This window comes from Lates calcarifer, linkage group LG19, assembly GCF_001640805.2.
Source record: "Lates calcarifer isolate ASB-BC8 linkage group LG19, TLL_Latcal_v3, whole genome shotgun sequence".
Classification (NCBI taxonomy): Eukaryota; Metazoa; Chordata; class Actinopteri; family Centropomidae; genus Lates; species Lates calcarifer.
This window is the reverse complement of record NC_066851.1, coordinates 12062534-12081542: the sequence shown is the minus strand read 5'-3', so window position 1 is coordinate 12081542 and position 19009 is coordinate 12062534. Positions and strand designations below refer to the sequence as shown.

Genomic DNA, 19009 nt, shown 5'->3' with positions numbered 1-19009 from the left:
TTTTTTTTGACACCTTAGTATAGTATAACATTTTTTTTGCCTATTTGTGTCGCCTTACTTTACCATGACAATTTTTGAAAATTTTTGACACCTCAGTATACTATGACATTCTTTTTACTATTTGTGATGCTTTACTATACTATGACATTTTTTGACCATTTTTCATGCCTTACTATACTATGACATATTTTGACCATTTATCATGCCTTAATATACTATGACATTTTTGGATGTTTTTGACACCTTACTATACTATGACATTTTCGACCATTTTTATGCCTTATGACTTTTTAATAGATTTTTACTATACTATGACATTTCTTTGACCATTTTTCATGCCTTACTTTACCATGACAATTTTTGAAAATTTTTGACCCTTACATATACTATGACATTTTTGACCATTTTTCATGCCTCAATATACTATGACATTTTTGGATGTTTTTTTTGACACCTTAGTATACTATGACATTTTTTTGCCTATTTGTGTCGCCTTACTTTACCATGACAATTTTTGAAAATTTTTGACCCCTTACTATACTATGACATTTTTTGACCATTTTTCATGCCTTACTATACTATGACATTTTTGACAATTTTTCATGCCTTAATATACTATGACATTTTTGGATGTTTTTTGACACCTCAGTATACTATGACATTTTTTTTTACTATTTGTGCTGCTTTACTATACTATGACATTTTTTGACCATTTTTCATGCGTTACTATACTATGACTTTTTTGAACATTTTTGAAGCCTTACTATACTATGACATTTTTTGACCATTTTTCATGCCTCATGACATTTTTTTAATAGTTTTTGATGACACGATATACTATGACATTTTTGACCATTTTTCATGCCTTGCTATACTATGACATTTGTTGACCATTTATCATGCCTCATGACATTTTTTTAATAGTTTTTGATGACATGATATACTATGACATTTTTTGACCATTTTTCATGCCTTAATATACTATGACATTTTTGGATGTTTTTTTTTGACACCTTAGTATACTATGACATTTTTTTTGCCTATTTGTGTCACCCTAATTTACCATGACAATTTTTGAAAATTTTTGACACCTCAGTATACTATGACATTTTTTTACTATTTGTGATGCTTTACTATACTATGACATTTTTTGACCATTTTTCATGCCTTACTATACTATGACTTTTTTGAACATTTTTGAAGCCTTACTATACTATGACATTTTTTGACCATTTTTCATGCCTCATGACATTTTTTTTAAATAGTTTTTGACGACACGATATACTCTGACATTTTTGACCATTTTTCATGCCTTGCTATACTATGACATTTTTGGATGTTTTTTTTGACACCTTAGTATACTATGACATTTTTTTTGCCTATTTGTGTCGCCTTACTTTACCATGACAATTTTTGAAAATTTTTGACCCCTTACTATACTATGACATTTTTTGACCATTTTTCATGCCTTACTATACTATGACATTTTTGACAATTTTTCATGCCTTAATATACTATGACATTTTTGGATGTTTTTTGACACCTCAGTATACTATGACATTTTTTTTTACTATTTGTGCTGCTTTACTATACTATGACATTTTTTGACCATTTTTCATGCGTTACTATACTATGACTTTTTTGAACATTTTTGAAGCCTTACTATACTATGACATTTTTTGACCATTTTTCATGCCTCATGACATTTTTTTAATAGTTTTTGATGACACGATATACTATGACATTTTTGACCATTTTTCATGCCTTGCTATACTATGACATTTGTTGACCATTTATCATGCCTCATGACATTTTTTTAATAGTTTTTGATGACATGATATACTATGACATTTTTTGACCATTTTTCATGCCTTAATATACTATGACATTTTTGGATGTTTTTTTTTGACACCTTAGTATACTATGACATTTTTTTTGCCTATTTGTGTCACCCTAATTTACCATGACAATTTTTGAAAATTTTTGACACCTCAGTATACTATGACATTTTTTTACTATTTGTGATGCTTTACTATACTATGACATTTTTTGACCATTTTTCATGCCTTACTATACTATGACTTTTTTGAACATTTTTGAAGCCTTACTATACTATGACATTTTTTGACCATTTTTCATGCCTCATGACATTTTTTTTTAAATAGTTTTTGACGACACGATATACTCTGACATTTTTGACCATTTTTCATGCCTTGCTATACTATGACATTTTTGGATGTTTTTTTTTGACACCTTAGTATACTATGACATTTTTTTTGCCTATTTGTGTCGCCTTACTTTACCATGACAATTTTTGAAAATTTTTGACCCCTTACTATACTATGACATTTTTTGACCATTTTTCATGCCTTACTATACTATGACATTTTTGACAATTTTTGACACCTTATTATACTGTGACAGTTTTGACCGTTTTTGGAGCCTTACTATACTATGACATTTTTTGACCATTTTTCATGCCTTAATATACTATGACATTTTTGGATGTTTTTTGACACCTCAGTATACTATGACATTTTTTTTTTACTATTTGTGATGCTTTACTATACTATGACATTTTTTGACCATTTTTCATGCCTTACTATACTATGACATTTTTGACAATTTTTGACACCTTATTATACTGTGACAGTTTTGACCGTTTTTGGAGCCTTACTATACTATGACATTTTTTGACCATTTTTCATGCCTTACTATACTATGACATTTTTGGATGTTTTTTGACACCTCAGTATACTATGACATTTTTTTTTACTATTTGTGATGCTTTACTATACTATGACATTTTTTGACCATTTTTCATGCCTTACTTTACCATGACAATTTTTGAAAATTTTTGACCCCTTACTATACTATGACATTTTTTGACCATTTTTCATGCGTTACTATACTATGACTTTTTTGAACATTTTTGAAGCTATACTATACTATGACATTTCTCTGACAATTTTTCATGCCTTATGACATTTTTTGACAATTTTTCATGCCTTACTATACTATGACATCTTTGACCATTTTTGAAGGCATTTTCATGCCTTATAACATTTAATAGTTTTTGACGATATGGTATACTATGACATTTTTGACCGTTTTTCATGCCTTACTATACTATGACATATTTGGATGGTTTTTAATGTCATGCTATACTATGACATTTTTGACAATTTTTCATGCCTTATTATACTATGACATCTTTTGATGGATCACTAAACAGTGCTCTGTGTTGGACAGTTGATGTAAAGTTGTTTATGAATTACCTGGAGGCCTCTGTCTTGGCCTGAAAGAACTTCATTGTATGAAGACTCTCTGTGATCTTGGACTACATCTCTGTGATCGTGGACTACGTCTCTGTGATCGCGGACAGTGTCTCTGAGATTATGGACAAAGTCTCTGCGATCATGGACTGTGTCTTTGTGATCGTGGACGATGTCTCTGAGATCATAAACGGTGTCTCTGTGGTCATCGACAATGTCCCTGATCGCGGGCAATGCCGTCAAATCGGTGACCCCCGTCTCCGCCGATTCTATCGCAAGGTCTCTACGAAGCATGGACAATGTCTCTGATCACGGACAACGCCTCTCTCATCTTTGACAAGGTCTCTGCGATCGTGGACAACGTCTCTGATCGTGGACGATGTCTCCCTCATCCTCAACAATGTCTCTCCGATCATGGACCATGTCTCTGCGATTGTGGACGATGTTGCGGACAAAGTGGTGACACCTGGAGGAGATCAAAGAGAAACATATGAAGGAAAATTATCAATACACTACTACCTATTCCTCATCAACAACAAATACTTGGGAAAAAGTAAAATGATTATTAATTGTGTGTCTATCAACTAATCACTGAAGCAATGATATATATGATATATGCACAACAATAATAAACACTATCAGTTAAAGTAAATCTTTGAATGCAGGATTTTAATTTGTGTTGTTTATTATACTTCAGTAAAGTCTGAGTATTTCTTCCACCACATACGTCACATACAGAATCATTATTTTACATTTCAACCTGTGACAGTTTACTATACTATGACATTTTTTGACCATTTTTCATGTCTTACTATACTATGACATTTTTTGATGATTTTTGACGCCTTACTATACGATGACATTTTTGAGTTTTTGACACCTTACTGTACTATGACATTTTCTGATGCCTTACTAAACAGCGCTCTGTGTTGGACAGTTGATGAAAAGCTGTTTGTGAATTACCTGGAGGCCTCTGTCTTGGTCTGAAAGAACTTCTTCATTGTACGGAGACTCTCTGTGATCGTGGACTACGTCTCTGTGATCGCGGACAGTGTCTCTGAGATTATGGACAATGTCTCTGTGATCATGGACTGTGTCTTTGTGATCGTGGACGATGTCTCTGAGATCATAGACAGTGTCTCTGTGGTCATCGACAATGTCCCTGATCGCGGGCAATGCCGTCAAATCGGTGACCCCCGTCTCCGCCGATTCTATCGCAAGGTCTCTACGAAGCATGGACAATGTCTCTGATCACGGACAACGCCTCTCTCATCTTTGACAAGGTCTCTGCAATCGTGGACAACGTCTCTGATCGTGGACGATGTCTCCCTCATCCTCAACAATGTCTCTCCGATCATGGACCATGTCTCTGCGATCGTGGACGATGTCACGTACAAAGTGGTGACACCTGGAGGAGATCAAAGAGAAACATATGAAGGAAAATTATCAATACACTACTACCTATTCCTCATTAACAACAACAAATACTTAGGAAAAAGTAAAATGATTATTAATTGTGTGTCTATCAACTAATCACTGAAGCAATGATATATGTTACTGTGAACTGCACAACAATAATAAACACTATCAGTTAAGTAAATCTTTGAATGCAGGATTTTAACTTGTGTTGTTTATTATACTTCAGTAAAGTCTAAGTATTTCTTCCACCACAGACATCACATACAGAATCATTATTTCACATTTCAACCTGTGACAGTTTACTATACGATGACATTTTTGAGTTTTTGACACCTTACTGTACTATGACATTTTCTGATGCCTTACTAAACAGTGCTCTGTGTTGGACAGTTGATGTAAAGCTGTTTGTGAATTACCCGGAGGCCTCTGTCTTGGTCTGAAAGAACTTCATTGTACGGAGACTCTCTGTGATCGTGGACTACGTCTCTGTGATCGCGGACAGTGTCTCTGAGATTATGGACAATGTCTCTGCGATCATGGACTGTGTCTTTGTGATCGTGGACGATGTCTCTGAGATCATAGACGGTGTCTCTGTGGTCATCGACAATGTCCCTGATCGCGGGCAATGCCGTCAAATCGGTGACCCCCGTCTCCGCCGATTCTATCGCAAGGTCTCTACGAAGCATGGACAATGTCTCTGATCACGGACAACGCCTCTCTCATCTTTGACAAGGTCTCTGCGATCGTGGACAACGTCTCTGATCGTGGACGATGTCTCCCTCATCCTCAACAATGTCTCTCCGATCATGGACCATGTCTCTGCGATCGTGGACGATGTCGCGTACAAAGTGGTGACACCTGGAGGAGATCAAAGAGAAACATATGAAGGAAAATTATCAATACACTACTACCTATTCCTCATCAACAACAACAACAACAAATACTTAGGAAAAAATAAAATGATTATTAATTGTGTGTCTATCAACTAATCACTGAAGCAATGATATATATGATATATGCACAACAATAATAAACACTATCAGTTAAGTAAATCTTTGAATGCAGGATTTTAACTTGTGTTGTTTATTATACTTCAGTAAAGTCTAAGTATTTCTTCCACCACAGACATCACATACAGAATCATTATTTCACATTTCAACCTGTGACAGTTTACTATACGATGACATTTTTGAGTTTTTGACACCTTACTGTACTATGACATTTTCTGATGCCTTACTAAACAGTGCTCTGTGTTGGACAGTTGATGTAAAGCTGTTTGTGAATTACCCGGAGGCCTCTGTCTTGGTCTGAAAGAACTTCATTGTACGGAGACTCTCTGTGATCGTGGACTACGTCTCTGTGATCGCGGACAGTGTCTCTGAGATTATGGACAATGTCTCTGCGATCATGGACTGTGTCTTTGTGATCGTGGACGATGTCTCTGAGATCATAAACGGTGTCTCTGTGGTCATCGACAATGTCCCTGATCGCGGGCAATGCCGTCAAATCGGTGACCCCCGTCTCCGCCGATTCTATCGCAAGGTCTCTACGAAGCATGGACAATGTCTCTGATCACGGACAACGCCTCTCTCATCTTTGACAAGGTCTCTGCGATCGTGGACAACGTCTCTGATCGTGGACGATGTCTCCCTCATCCTCAACAATGTCTCTCCGATCATGGACCATGTCTCTGCGATTGTGGATGACATCTCGGCAATCGTGGACGATGTCGCGGACAAAGTGGTGACACCTGGAGGAGATCAAAGAGAAACATATGAAGGAAAATTATCAATACACTACTACCTATTCCTCATCAACAACAACAAATACTTAGGAAAAAGTAAAATTATTATTAATTGTGTGTCTGTCACCTAACCACTGAAGCAATGATATATGTTACTGTGAACTGCACAACAATAATAAACACTATCAGTTAAGTAAATCTTTGAATCTTTGTTTTGACCATTTTTGACGCCTCACTACACTATGACATTTTTGAGGGTTTTTGATGCCTTACTACACCATTTTTTTTAAAGTAAAGCTTAAAAATTACCTGGAGGCCTCTGTCCTGGTCTCAAAGAACTTCTTCATTGTACGAAGACACTCTGTCTTTGTTTTGCCTTACTATACTATGACATTTTTTGCCTTACTATACTGTGGCGTTTTTTGACATTTTTGACCACATACTATACTATGACATTTTTTCAAGGATTCAAGGAGCTTTATTGTCATTCCAACACATGTGAACATGAAGTGAAACGAAATAAGTTACTCTGGTCCCGGTGCAAGCCAACACAGAATAACTACTAAGTATAAAATAGAATTTGATGTCTTACTATAGTGTGACATTTTTACTTCTATTTTGTATTACTACTACTTTGTATTGCTTTTATATTACAGATTACATAGTACTTTTCTTATTAGGGCCCAAGCATGAAAGCGTATGAAGGCCCTATTGGAATTGCTCAGATTATTAGGGCCTGAGAACGAAGCCTGAGAAAGCAACATTCAAGTGATCCCCCATTAGACTTAGTTCGCGTACACAGACGAAATTCGGACGACATATATAACATGCCCAGGTGTACAAAAAAAGTCTCCTGATGTCATGACCTCAAACCAACAGGAAGTCAGACATTTTGACTCTAATACACAAATTGCTCATTTTTCGCCATTAGGGGACATTGTATTTGAACTCCTCCTCCTAGGGATTTAATCATATCGACCTCAAAGTCAGTACTGTTAACGTTGTCATTAAAAGTTATCAAAAGCTTGACATGATAGACCGCTATAAAATGAGTTACAATGACCAGGATGGAACACAAAATTACAAAGAGATGCAAGATGTCGGTAAAGTCACTGTAAACAACTACAACAGGTATTTAAACATATATCAAGAGCTCTTTGGGTTTGCACGCGTCCACGTTGGGGACCCATGACTCATGACTGGGACACCAGTCACGGAAACAGAAACATACTCTTACCCACGCGATAAAAACGTTAAAAGAGAAGCGCTAGCCGCTAGCTAGTTAGCTCTTCAGTCTTACCTTTGCGCCGCAGGTGTGTTCAGCTTCCAGCCTCTCTCGTGTTCGACAAAAAAATAAGCTTCCAAGCTTGTTTTAGCATCCAGGCTTCTTCGTCAATTAAGTTTTCTCACAGTACTAACAAACCGAGGCAACGGTTCAAACGTTGGTTTAAATCTGTTTTCCGACTGCCTCTCTGCCCTCCTGTCAGAAGGTCAGGGCCAATGAGACACAGGCAAGCCAACAACGGCAGAAAAAACGCCATTTGGCCGCCTAGCAGCCGCCTCTGATTGGCAGGGGGTGTGTACACACACACACACACAGAGAGAGCGCGGAGTTATAATTGCATTAACATTTAACACATTCTTTGTTTAGATAATCTATTAAAATGTGTTTTATTGTTATTTAGCCAAAATATATGAATATGCACCTGACTATTGAATTATTACTGCACATTTTCTTTTTTTCTTTTTATAGACCAAACCATTAATGGATTGCTGTAACAAATTTTATTAAGAAATAAAACTTTTCATAATACACGGCCTAAATTTGCAATTACATATTCGTGGTACTGCTAAAGTACGAAAGTTGAAATGTTTACACTAACTTGAATTGTCAGACATATTGTTTTGAGGCATTAGTCAATGATTAATATGACCATAAGAAAATATCTTTTTTTTCCATGAATAATTAATGACACACACCTTCACATTTATTTCACTGTGCTTATGCTGCAGGTGATGGTTGAGTTCCCCATTTAACAGTTTTTCCCAAATCACGCGAGACTTCGTAACTAGAGCATTGTGGCGACGAGAGTACAGTAGAGTAGAGTTGTTGTCGGAGAGGGAGGAGGAAGGCTGAGACTAGACAGGAGGAAAAGCAAGAGTAGAAAAAAATAGCACATAAGTAGGAGGAAATACAAAATTTAGCATGGCATCGGGGGACACCCTGTACATAGAAGCGGACGGGTCAGAAATGCCAGCCGAAATAGTGGAACTGCACGAAATCGAAGTAGAGACAATCGAGACAACAGTTGTTGGGGACGACGGTGAACACCAGCCTATGATCGCCTTACAGCCTCTTGACACGGATGATCCGAACTCGATTCACCCGCACCAGGAGGTGATTTTGGTGCAAACAAGAGAAGAGGTGGTGGGCGAGGACGACTCTGAACTGCACACAGATGACGGTTTCGAGGACCAAATCCTCATTCCAGTGCCCGCCGTGGAGGAGGACTATATCGAACAGACTCTGGTTACTGTTGCTGGGAAAAGCTCGTCGACAGGCCGGATGAAGAAGGCTGGAAGCGGAAAGAAAGCGGGCAAAAAGAGCTATCTGAGCGGGGGAGAAATGGGCCGAAAATGGGAACAGAAGCAGGTCCAGATAAAGACTTTGGAGGGGGAGTTTTCAGTCACTATGTGGGCATCGGGTAAGTTCAGAGTCCTGAGTGAATTCCTGCAAGCTGGCCCCTCGCTTTGTTCTCAGCGTGTGTGCCGTGTGACAGGGCCCAGTTGGGGCCTTGTCCTCCGCTAAAGTGGGAACTATTTCCCAACTCTGAGCCACTTAAACCTCATTTGAAATGTTTTTGTTTTTATGGGAAGCCATGTTTTATGTGTCGATGGGCGCCGCCATATTTCCCCGGTCTAGAAAGTATGGCGGCCCGAAAAAATGGCGTTTATTTGGCCGACGAAGATGGCGGCGAGAGTGGGAGCGAGTGCAGCTGGCTCCGCTAGGCCGCTGTGGCGCAGTTCAGTTCAACGGTAACGGTGTTGCGTTCAGGAACCCCTCATACTTTACGCTTCTGAGGCTTTAAACGCACCGCTTGAGTTCAATAACTAACAACAATAACTACAAGCGAAGTGGATCCTGTGTTCAACCGTAGTAGTTCCTCTTAAAATCCAGGATCACCGGGATCTTTAAAATCCCGGTGGCTACATAAATCACTGTACAGTTTGAAATTAATATAAACTTATGCGTTTTATTTCTGTTGTCCGTTTTGGATATTTATACCTATATTTATGGATATTTGAAAAATGGGTAGGTTTGTAAACAAGGCAGCGTGAATCTTACCCCTGTAATTTACTGGGAGACAGGACATTCAACATAAATGCTTAACCCTTTCCTTTTAATTGTAATTTTTCCCACTATTGATGATTTAATTTTTTAGAGATGTTTATAGAGATACTGTTTACGGTTTCTGACTGGTGGTTATTTTTGAGAAACCATTCAGCTTTAAGATCAAAGAATGTGACCTGTCTAGCCAAAAGCTTGTCTGTTTTTTTTATTAGTAATGAATTAGTAGTGTGTGTCAGGGACTACTGGGTGACATGTGACAAAGGTTTGGCTTGAAATGCCTTTAATCAGTTTGTTCCACATGTTCTGATGCCGATCTGTCCTTATTCAGATGACAAGAAGGACATAGACCATGAGGAGCAAATCACAGGAGAAAACTCACCTCCAGATTATTCAGAGTACATGACAGGGAAAAAGCTTCCTCCAGGAGGCATCCCAGGCATTGACCTGTCAGATCCCAAACAGCTGGCAGAGTTTGCACGGTAAGAGGAAATGTTGATGATTACGTTTACCCAAGGTAAATGACAGCCATATTCAAGCGTATTCCTACAGCAGTTTTCAAAATAGAAATTAGTTTGTTTTACTAAAAAATGGCACGTGCTACAACATTGCAAACTCAGCTTTTTTAGTGTGAAATAATGCAGTGAACATAATATGAAATCAGATGACTGTGTGGTCTGGCCCATTATGCAAACAGGTTTTTACCAAGTGATTTATTTTTTTCAGTAAACAAATGTTTGTTTCTCTAATTCAGGCATAATATGACCAGTTTTACTTCTTTTGCAGAATGAAGCCAAGAAAAGTAAAAGAGGACGATGCACCCAGGACGATAGCCTGTCCACACAAAGTGAGTGCAGTATGTTTATTACACCAGTATGTATAGTACTGTTAAAACGGTACAGTCAAGTGCACAAGTCCCAAGTGAGTAAAGCCATCTTGTTTTCATCTTGTTTCTCTCCCTCTCAGGGATGTACCAAGATGTTCAGGGACAACTCAGCAATGAGGAAGCACTTGCATACCCATGGGCCTCGCGTGCACGTCTGTGCAGAGTGTGGCAAAGCTTTCGTGGAGAGTTCAAAACTGAAGAGGCATCAACTCGTACACACAGGAGAGAAACCTTTCCAGGTGAGTTCCTCTAGAAATATACACATATTTATATATACACACACACACACACACACATAATGTAAACTAAAGAGTAATTATACACACTTTGCTATTGTGAGCAAATACAGCAGTGGTAACTCAACCTTTCTTGTCTCCAGTGCACATTTGAGGGCTGTGGCAAGCGGTTCTCTCTGGACTTTAACTTGCGCACGCATGTGCGTATTCACACTGGAGACCGCCCATACGTGTGCCCCTTCGACGGCTGCAACAAAAAATTTGCTCAGTCAACCAACCTGAAGTCTCACATCCTCACACACGCCAAAGCCAAAAACAACCAGTAAATCAGCCCTGAACCAGGCTAACAACAACATGAGCATACACTGGAGGATCTGACCTGTATCTCCGCTCCTTGACAGACAAACTAATGTCCCATGGCCTGCTTTGTTGTGAGAAAAGATGTCCCCTTTGTATCGTCACTAGATAAAGATTTAAACAGAGAAATGACCTTTTCTCCAACTTTTTGATATATACATGGAGGGTTTGAAAAAGGAACTTGTGAGAACCCCAACTCCCTCAGGCCTCCTACCCAACTTTGGCGCTACCTGGATGGAACAATTTACGGTTTCTTCTTGTGAAGATATTAATTCATGGATCTGCACCTAAAAACTTATTTATACCTTAACACAACCAGTTAAAAAGTTTTTGCAATATAAGGCAAATTTGCATCAGTCCTCAGCAATGACACCTTTTCAATTTTGTACTTCTCCCCGAGTGTGCATATTGTACACTGTTTGACATAAGCTCTGTGGTAATGTATGTAGTAAGATTGTCCCTGTAGCTCTTCCTGGAAGAGGTTTCACAGTTTGCTTTACCTCCCCCTTTCCCCTTCATGTGAGTGTGTTTAAAGGGCAGATTGGGTGGTCTTTGCATATTTTCATTTTGTACAACGCAATATCAGAATCATGTAGATAATAGCCATGTAATTTTCAATAGTGATCACTGATTAAAATGTTTTTTCCCCTTGCACTACCAATACAAGTGTCATTTGTCCTGTCACAGTTATAATTCATGTTATGCTAATAATAATATTTAGCTATTTTAGTAGCAATGCCTTTTAGAGACAAAACCTGGAGCTGCTGGAGCTAATTTTTTATAAAATTATACGTTTTTTATACACTGCAAAAATACAGCATTTTAAACAAATGTGCCCATGGTATCTGTCCTAGAGATTAACCTAACTGTTAAATAATTTCAGTAGGACAATGTAAATAGTGTTTTAAAGGTAGATGTCTTGAGGCTTAGGAACAATTTACTTTGGCAGCTAGATGTTGACAGAATGTGTCACATGTATTTGAGGTTGCTAACAGCAGTCTGTTGAAGTGCTTTACATTTCTACTTTGCTACAATAGATACTGAACAAGGAAATGAAGCAAATTCTGGTTCTTTTATTCTTCAGCATCCTCCATATACGCAATTTTAAAACATTTCAAAACTTGAAATTAGCAGCTTCAAAGTGACATCTTAGAGCTGGAATATAGTCCGTCAATGGATCTGAACACATTGCAAACTCATTCTGACGTGAGATACTCAAAACAACACATTAGAAACTGGAAGGATCTTCAGAAATTGCATTGTAACTTAAAAGGATTCCTTTTAATGTCATCTGTTTAAAGAGAGATTTTTAAAAACATTTTCTTCAGGCATCTGGTACAAAACTACAGCTTTCATTCAACTCACGCCTGACTCAGGATAATCCTGAGCAATCTTCTGACATTTCCATGTAAAAATCCAGCTTTATTAGATTCACAAATAACACAGCACGGGCAATCACTCACATTAAATAACTCTGTTTTGTGGATTTATATGGCTAAAAAACAAAAGAACAAGTGCAACAATGCTGGTGGGCAGATTTGCTGAATCATTTTAACCCACATATTAACAGTGCAATTTGGTTAGTTCACAGCCGTAAAGCAAACGGCATAAAACCAAAGTAAAATCAAGTTTTAAAAAGGTCCTGTTAGTATGTTCCCATTTCATTACAAATACAAGAGCGACATTTTTAAAACTGCATGCAAATCTATTTGTTATTAAATGATATTATGACATTTCTACCTAGTTCATCCCTGCAGAGTAGTATGGCAAAACACACGATTTCACACTGTGGTCATCTCATGATCTGGTGAAATCATTGCATCCAATATATATAGATTTTCGATTGACATCTAACATATAGCTCTGTCTTAATGTAGAGAAAACATGTTAAACTAGGCCTAAGTATCTAAAACATGATTGGTGTGTATTTCAGCATAATTTTATGTTCACTTATTAAAGTTTTATGCATAGCGACCAATATATCCACACTTTCATCGCTTTGTATCTAGTGGCATGAAATTAAAGCAAAAGATGAGCATGAACACCCATCTGCCTTTGTGTTTGTTTCAGAGACTCTCTGAGAAATCTGGGTCAGTTAAAATGCAGTGAACAGCAGAAACAGGCAACTGCAGTGTGGCATTGAAAATCCCAAAGTACCACTCTCCCTGACCTAAAAACATTCAAGGCAACAGTTTTAAGCTTTTTGGAGGAAAAAAAAGCACAGATAAAAGGAGCTGTGTCTTTAAGGTGATGGAGGTGGTGATGATAACAGATAAAAACATTCCTGCAGATTAGAATAATGCAGTGTTTCGACCTCAAATGAACATGTAAGAAAAACAAAGAGGTGTAAATCTAAAGTGTAGGCATCGTGTCCCTCTATTACACTATCCAGTCTTTGGCATCAGGCACCTGGTCTAGAGTTCAGATGTGTGTTTAGTACCTGCTTCCATGAACTGCACGAAGTGCTCACTCAGATAGCAAGGCAGCCAGTAGTGCAGGGTAGTTTGGCGTCCCCCAGCCAGTAACAGGGTCCCACGACGGTGCAGCACAGAAACCTTGCCCCTGAACCTGCTCGTCCAGACAGCCCAGGTGACAACCTTCAGTCACCTGGAGACAAGAAAGCAGAGAATGTAGGGACCAGACCACAACAACAAAATGTGTCGCAAAAGGGATTCCATCCAAGTAACTGAAAAAAAAAATATCTTCTTGTGTTCTTCATACAAAACTTTAACTCTGCAAGTGATACTTTGTCTTACATCAAATAAGGCCTGTCCCTTGAGCTTGTAAAGGCGAGGGTTGAGGAAGCCCAAGGTAGGTAGGCCCTTCAGCAGCCGATGATCATTGACCAGAGACAGCATGCCTCCAACCACTGGGGTTGATGCCTGGAAGAGCGATAAACAGGAGTGATGTGATGACGCATAATGAATCTGTTATATTTTTTGGTTCGTTCTGAAGCAAATCTTTTATGGCTGTATCCCTTCAATCTCTTACACTGTCAATTCTCTGCTCAATAAAAAGCGTAATCGAGTGTGATATGCTTTACCGAGGTCCCAGACACCCAGGGGACTGGCACTCTGTTGATGACCACCCAGTAATTATCAGACAGGGCAGCCATGTCCGGATACGCCCTGCCGCTGACATTGTAGTACGACTGAGGAGGAAGTTTTGCTGCAACAGTCTTAAGATACCCCTCCACTGCACTGACCTGCAGGAACACAGACACACAACATTAATGACACAGTCTGCGATAACTGAGCATTAAAAGAGCTGATGATATAATATTATTACCTGGTAGTCAGGCATCTTGAAGACATTACTGAAGCCTCCTCCACTGATGTAATCTGTGACTTCATACGTGACCTTGTATGGGTTCTTGAATGACGTTCCTCCTACTGTAGTGACATATGGGCTGGGAACAAGAAACAGGGCATAGGGCGTTAGATATCTGGTGCTTGTCCTCAACATTTTACAAGCTAAATTCTTTGCAGATTCTGAGATCATTAATATAACACATACAGAGGCACAGTCCTATGTCATAGAAGGTCAGACACAGGTTTACTTATAATAATGAATAAATGATAATTTACCTTGAGGCTGGGAAACTGGGCCTGAAGGAGTTTTGTTCTTTTCCTAAATGTCTACAGCCGGCACCGCTGTCACCTGAACATGAAACAAGATCAGAGAGATTAAAACATGATGCAATCATGCAGCATCTCTTATTAACACCTGGGAGCTTTTTGCGCACTGTTGTAAGCTATGAAAAAAAGGTAATGTGCGAACATGTTTTCCCAGTGCCACCGTGCCGTCACAGCCGTTTCATTTAAAACAATGCTGGTGTACTCATGTTTCAAGTCAGGTGATGACTATAAGATGTAAGCAAAGCCACAGTCAGCTGACACTTCACCAAAAAGACCAAGGTCGTCTGTCTTTTGTAACATCTTCAGCTCTCTCTCTGTGGCCGTTACAAAAATTACAGCTGACAGTTCCTCATTTGTTGAAGTCTTGTGATTCTGTGTTGAGTGCCACTGAAAACAGGAATTAGTTTATAGCTGATCTGACCAAATGGATTAAAAGCTTAACCAGACCAAGTGAAAGGTTACATTCATTGTATGTAGAAGTGACAAAATGTCACACAAAAATGTGACTGTCACATCTTCAATCACATCACATCTTCAAAGATAATGTGATTGACCTGTAGATAAACTAAGACTTTGTCAGCTCCTTGACAGTCATCTTTTGTTGGGAGTAATACAGATTAGATGTTGTTTGTGAATGTTCTTGAATGTCTCTGTGTGCACCCTCAATTATTATCACTGACCTGAGGCAAAGAGCAAAGAGATTCCCCTGATGCCAGCTTTCATAAACTCTGTGTTGATACGCATCATGTAGGCAGTGGACAGGCTGTCTTCATCATCACCGTAGCTGATTGTGTGAACCCAGGGCAGATCAGACATGTTGCTGAGCAGAAGCATCCACTGGAGGAAAGGCTCCTGGGACTCATGACGGCCTGGAGGGAGATTAGGGTGTTTGTGTTTTTGTATAGAGCTAAAATGTGGGTGGCTGCATTCTTCCTTATTCTCTGTCTCACTTTTAGAAAGAACCAACTCTGACATTTCACTTTAATTATTTAAGATATGAATAAACATGTACTATATTACTACAGTTAAAGCCTCCTCCTCTCTTACAAACCTGGGTTGGTGAAGACCCACGTGGAGACGTTTGCCCCTGTGCTCATGATGTACTCTATATCCAGACTGGCCTCAATGCCGGCCTTTCCTCCTCCCTGGGTGCCCACAACTCGATCCACCTGAGACAGATGCTGGAAGCTCCCGCCAAACAGGCTCATGAACTCAGCCAGGTCTGCCGGGTGATAGTACTGCTCCAAGAACTAACAGAGAAAACAGGTAAGTAAAGTGAGGAAGTGTAAAGTGTCTGAACTCACGTTTACATGCTTTACAGGTTTTACAGAGGGTCATACCTGAGCTACGGCCTGGCTGTTGTTCTGAGCTGTTCCCACATCAGCTGCTGTCAGGTTGTAGCGGGTCCTCAGGATGACAGGAGTCACTCCCAGGTGTATCCCTTCCTTAGACGACTTTTGCTCTTTACGGAGGTCTTGCCCTTTGGGTGGGAAGCGATGAAGACCCCCAACTGTGGAGAAGACAGATCAGTACCAGTAATAATATCAGATCCTGATCTAAATATACAATGACAGTTTACAGTTAAAGAAATTCTAATCACCAAAGTCGAGGTGCTGGTGAACGTCATCATGGACGGAGTACGGAGCTGAAGACCTCACTAGAGACTGCCCATCTCTGATGTAACGGTTGAACCGGCTTCCTGGAAGCAGCTTCTCTGCAACTCTTAACACACAAAGCAAACAAAAACAATCACAGACTGAATGTGTCCAAATCCACTCCCACTTTATGAATATACAAATGTATTATTCCAAGTATGTGCGGCTAAGAAACTCCTTGGCTTGTATGCAGAACTGTAGCTCCAAGTTAAATTTACTCTTGTTAAACAGTGTTAACAGTGGTTTTTGTTCTGGGGCTGGTGAGTTTTTATTAGATTCCAGTAACTTTGGCCTAGATTTATGAGTTGCAGATTTATGAATTGCAGAAGTCTGCAGCTCAGAGTTAGTTTGGCCTCAACCAGTAACCACAGAAAGAGGAACCAGCAGGAGAAGAGGATGGCCTTTGTGTGATTTAACACAGGAGCAGCTGAAGCAGAAATAGCACCTTTTTGCGTCGAAACTGTGTCAAGAGCAAGTGAAGCTTAGTGTTAGGTAAGCAGGAAAAATTGTTGCACAAAAAAAAAAGCTTACTCTGCAGTCATGGTGCACTGTAAAAAATCCTCAGTGCGAACAGTCAGGCAGTTTGTAATCCCATGACTGTGCAGCCAGTGACGCACCACCTTGTGGGTCAGTTCTGACGGTCGCACGAGGGAGGCCACTTCCTCCAGGGTGAGGTATTTACCTGTGGAGGACAAAACAGGTCTCCGTCACTGTCTGTTGCAAAGAAAGGAGTCAAAGTTGAGAGAAGACTTTTGTCTCATCAGTTACTGTTGTTTTTAAACTGTCATGTCAGGGAAGTAAAGTTCATTGATTTTTTTAGGGTTGTTTAAGGTCAGCCAGCAGTAACCGGAGTGTGACCTACCATATTGAGCTGAGTCAGGGTCTGAGACCCATCTCAGTGTTTCCTCCAGCAGATTAACATTCTGCTGCTTTAGGGCAAAGGTCAGCTCCAGCTCCTCTGCGGGATCGACCCGACCAACACGAGTCCAGTCCTCTGGTATCCTGAGGAAAGAAGAAAAACATTTCATGATCTTTCATGTCAGTGTTACAACCATCCTTTGTCTGTAAACCTTCTGATTCGATGCAGCTGATGACCAACCTGTTGCATTCATATTCCTAAAATTAACTGAACCTTTACGCAAACTTTTCAAATTAACCCGACCATTTTGATCAAACTGAAAGTTCATATATTTGCCACAATTTGAGCTGATCTGTCCTGCAGTTCATGAGATCTTCACAAGGTTTTCAGCGACTCAAAAACGCCATAAATCAATGCCCCCTCTTCTTGTAATCAATAAATAAACCGCCATAGAGAATGAATTAAAGGATTCTCCCGTTTCCCAATCTATACTGCATATCTGAGCTGCCAACACCGATCCTTATCTATAAAAAAGTTAATAGGCTTGACTTTCCAAACGTCTAAACAGGGTTTAAACAAAGACCGTTACAGATGTGAATTACTCAATGATACAGAGATGAAGAAATAGCTTGCTCACAAGACATCTTGGTCATATTCCAGGTATCCACTCCAAACCAACGAGCTGAATAACAAAGGGATGGAGAAGGTCAGCCAGCTGGGAAGAAAAAAAAACAAACGATTATTGAATTAAAATGTCATAAGCATTAGTTTATCCACATAAATGTAGCTGAAAATATTCAAAACACAGCCTGGTTTCAATGAGTTACTGCAGTTACAAGAAAGCAAAGTCACAGTGTGAGTTAGCAGGTCAAATTAAACGCATTTCTCAGCACACACTGCCACAGACAGCGTGTTGTTCTTACTCTACACTCACAGCAAAAACACACTGCTGTACGAGTTATTTACAGCAGCTTTGACTTTATGTGAACACTTTAACCTGCCATGTTAGCAGCAGCTACATCTATCTAGGTCATCACAAACGGTGGAAGCAGAAACACAACGTGCGCTCCGTTTTAACCGCTCACGTTCAAAAGCCACCGTTATCTGACTACTTTCTCTCCTGACTGTGTCCAAAAGAAACTTATTTTTAAACACTCACAGCGCGTCCATGATGTCCTCGGTTGATACAATAAACTCAGCGGTGTACGGTGAGCAGGCGCTTATTGACGCGGTGGTCACGTGACGTGCTTTCACGTGACCGGCAGCTCTGATGTTTGTTTTTCAAAACTCTTACTAACGCGGGATTTAATCTGAGCCCTTTTCACCTGCAATGAATGCACTCATCCATCTCTTTTTGTTTTTATGGACTGAACATTTTTTTTCCAATACAAGTAAAATCCAAATCCATGATCTCTGATGAGATATCACCTAGAACTCCCACAGACACAAAGACTGGGTTTAACTCACATCCACAACACTGCGCTCGTTTTTCCCGTGTTACCATTACAACTATGTGTGATACGCAGTGGGAGGCAGCAGTGTTATCAGAAGGCATTTAAAACGGGAAAAGCACTGACAGCAGTAAAACAAA

At 39.4% G+C, this 19009-nt stretch overlaps 2 protein-coding genes and 2 long non-coding RNA genes across 5 annotated transcripts in view; 1 reads left to right on the top strand and 3 right to left on the bottom strand.

Annotated features, from left to right (window-relative positions):
• The window catches only part of LOC127143605 (uncharacterized), a 15451-nt gene extending 10770 nt beyond the window's left edge, over positions 1–4681 (bottom strand). Inside the window, exons 1-2 of the long non-coding RNA XR_007815169.1 lie at positions 4239–4681; positions 3279–3741 (exon numbers count right to left, since the gene is read on the bottom strand). This is a non-coding gene — a long non-coding RNA (uncharacterized LOC127143605). The remainder of the gene's footprint in view (positions 1–3278; positions 3742–4238) is intronic.
• Positions 4682–4936: 255 nt separating this feature from the next.
• LOC127143617 (uncharacterized) lies at positions 4937–8414 on the bottom strand. The gene is made up of 3 exons (XR_007815183.1): positions 7739–8414; positions 5982–6444; positions 4937–5552 (listed from the first exon to the last, which is right to left on the bottom strand). It is a non-coding gene; the product is annotated as an uncharacterized LOC127143617 (long non-coding RNA).
• A 115-nt stretch (positions 8415–8529) lies between these two features.
• On the top strand, positions 8530–11920 carry yy1a (YY1 transcription factor a). Its single transcript, XM_018690048.2, has 5 exons — positions 8530–9143; positions 10119–10269; positions 10574–10634; positions 10754–10912; positions 11053–11920. Exons 1-5 carry the CDS (start codon positions 8645–8647, stop codon positions 11233–11235), a joined length of 1053 nt encoding a protein of 350 aa, XP_018545564.1. The 5' UTR covers positions 8530–8644; the 3' UTR covers positions 11236–11920.
• A 399-nt stretch (positions 11921–12319) lies between these two features.
• Positions 12320–18695, bottom strand: tpp1 (tripeptidyl peptidase I). 2 transcript variants are annotated; one of them, XM_018690045.2, is made up of 13 exons: positions 18578–18695; positions 18056–18133; positions 17422–17561; positions 17091–17241; positions 16505–16626; positions 16245–16414; positions 15956–16154; positions 15585–15773; positions 14854–14926; positions 14555–14675; positions 14310–14471; positions 14023–14148; positions 12320–13873 (listed from the first exon to the last, which is right to left on the bottom strand). In XM_018690045.2, exons 1-13 carry the CDS (start codon positions 18586–18588, stop codon positions 13733–13735), a joined length of 1683 nt encoding a protein of 560 aa, XP_018545561.1. In that variant the 5' UTR covers positions 18589–18695; the 3' UTR covers positions 12320–13732. The 2 variants fall into 2 exon arrangements, with proteins under 2 accessions (XP_018545561.1, XP_018545562.1); XM_018690046.2 differs by having other exon boundaries at positions 18056–18130; positions 18578–18661.
• Positions 18696–19009: the final 314 nt, after the last annotated feature.

What these genes read in the sequence shown, in the direction of transcription:
- tpp1 (XM_018690045.2), bottom strand. An exon ending in GAATATGACCAAGATGTCTT is followed by an intron (nt 17,562 to 18,055) that starts GTGAGCAAGCTA and finishes TTCTTTCCTCAG; the next exon opens with GATACCAGAGGACTGGACTC. An exon ending in CCCAGTTTCCCAGCCTCAAG is followed by an intron (nt 14,676 to 14,853) that starts GTAAATTATCAT and finishes TCTTGTTCCCAG; the next exon opens with CCCATATGTCACTACAGTAG.
- yy1a (XM_018690048.2), top strand. Translation starts at nt 8,645, where the DNA reads ATGGCATCGGGGGACACCCTGTACATAGAAGCGGACGGGTCAGAAATG. An exon ending in CAGCTGGCAGAGTTTGCACG is followed by an intron (nt 10,270 to 10,573) that starts GTAAGAGGAAAT and finishes CTTCTTTTGCAG; the next exon opens with AATGAAGCCAAGAAAAGTAA. An exon ending in CAGGAGAGAAACCTTTCCAG is followed by an intron (nt 10,913 to 11,052) that starts GTGAGTTCCTCT and finishes TCTTGTCTCCAG; the next exon opens with TGCACATTTGAGGGCTGTGG.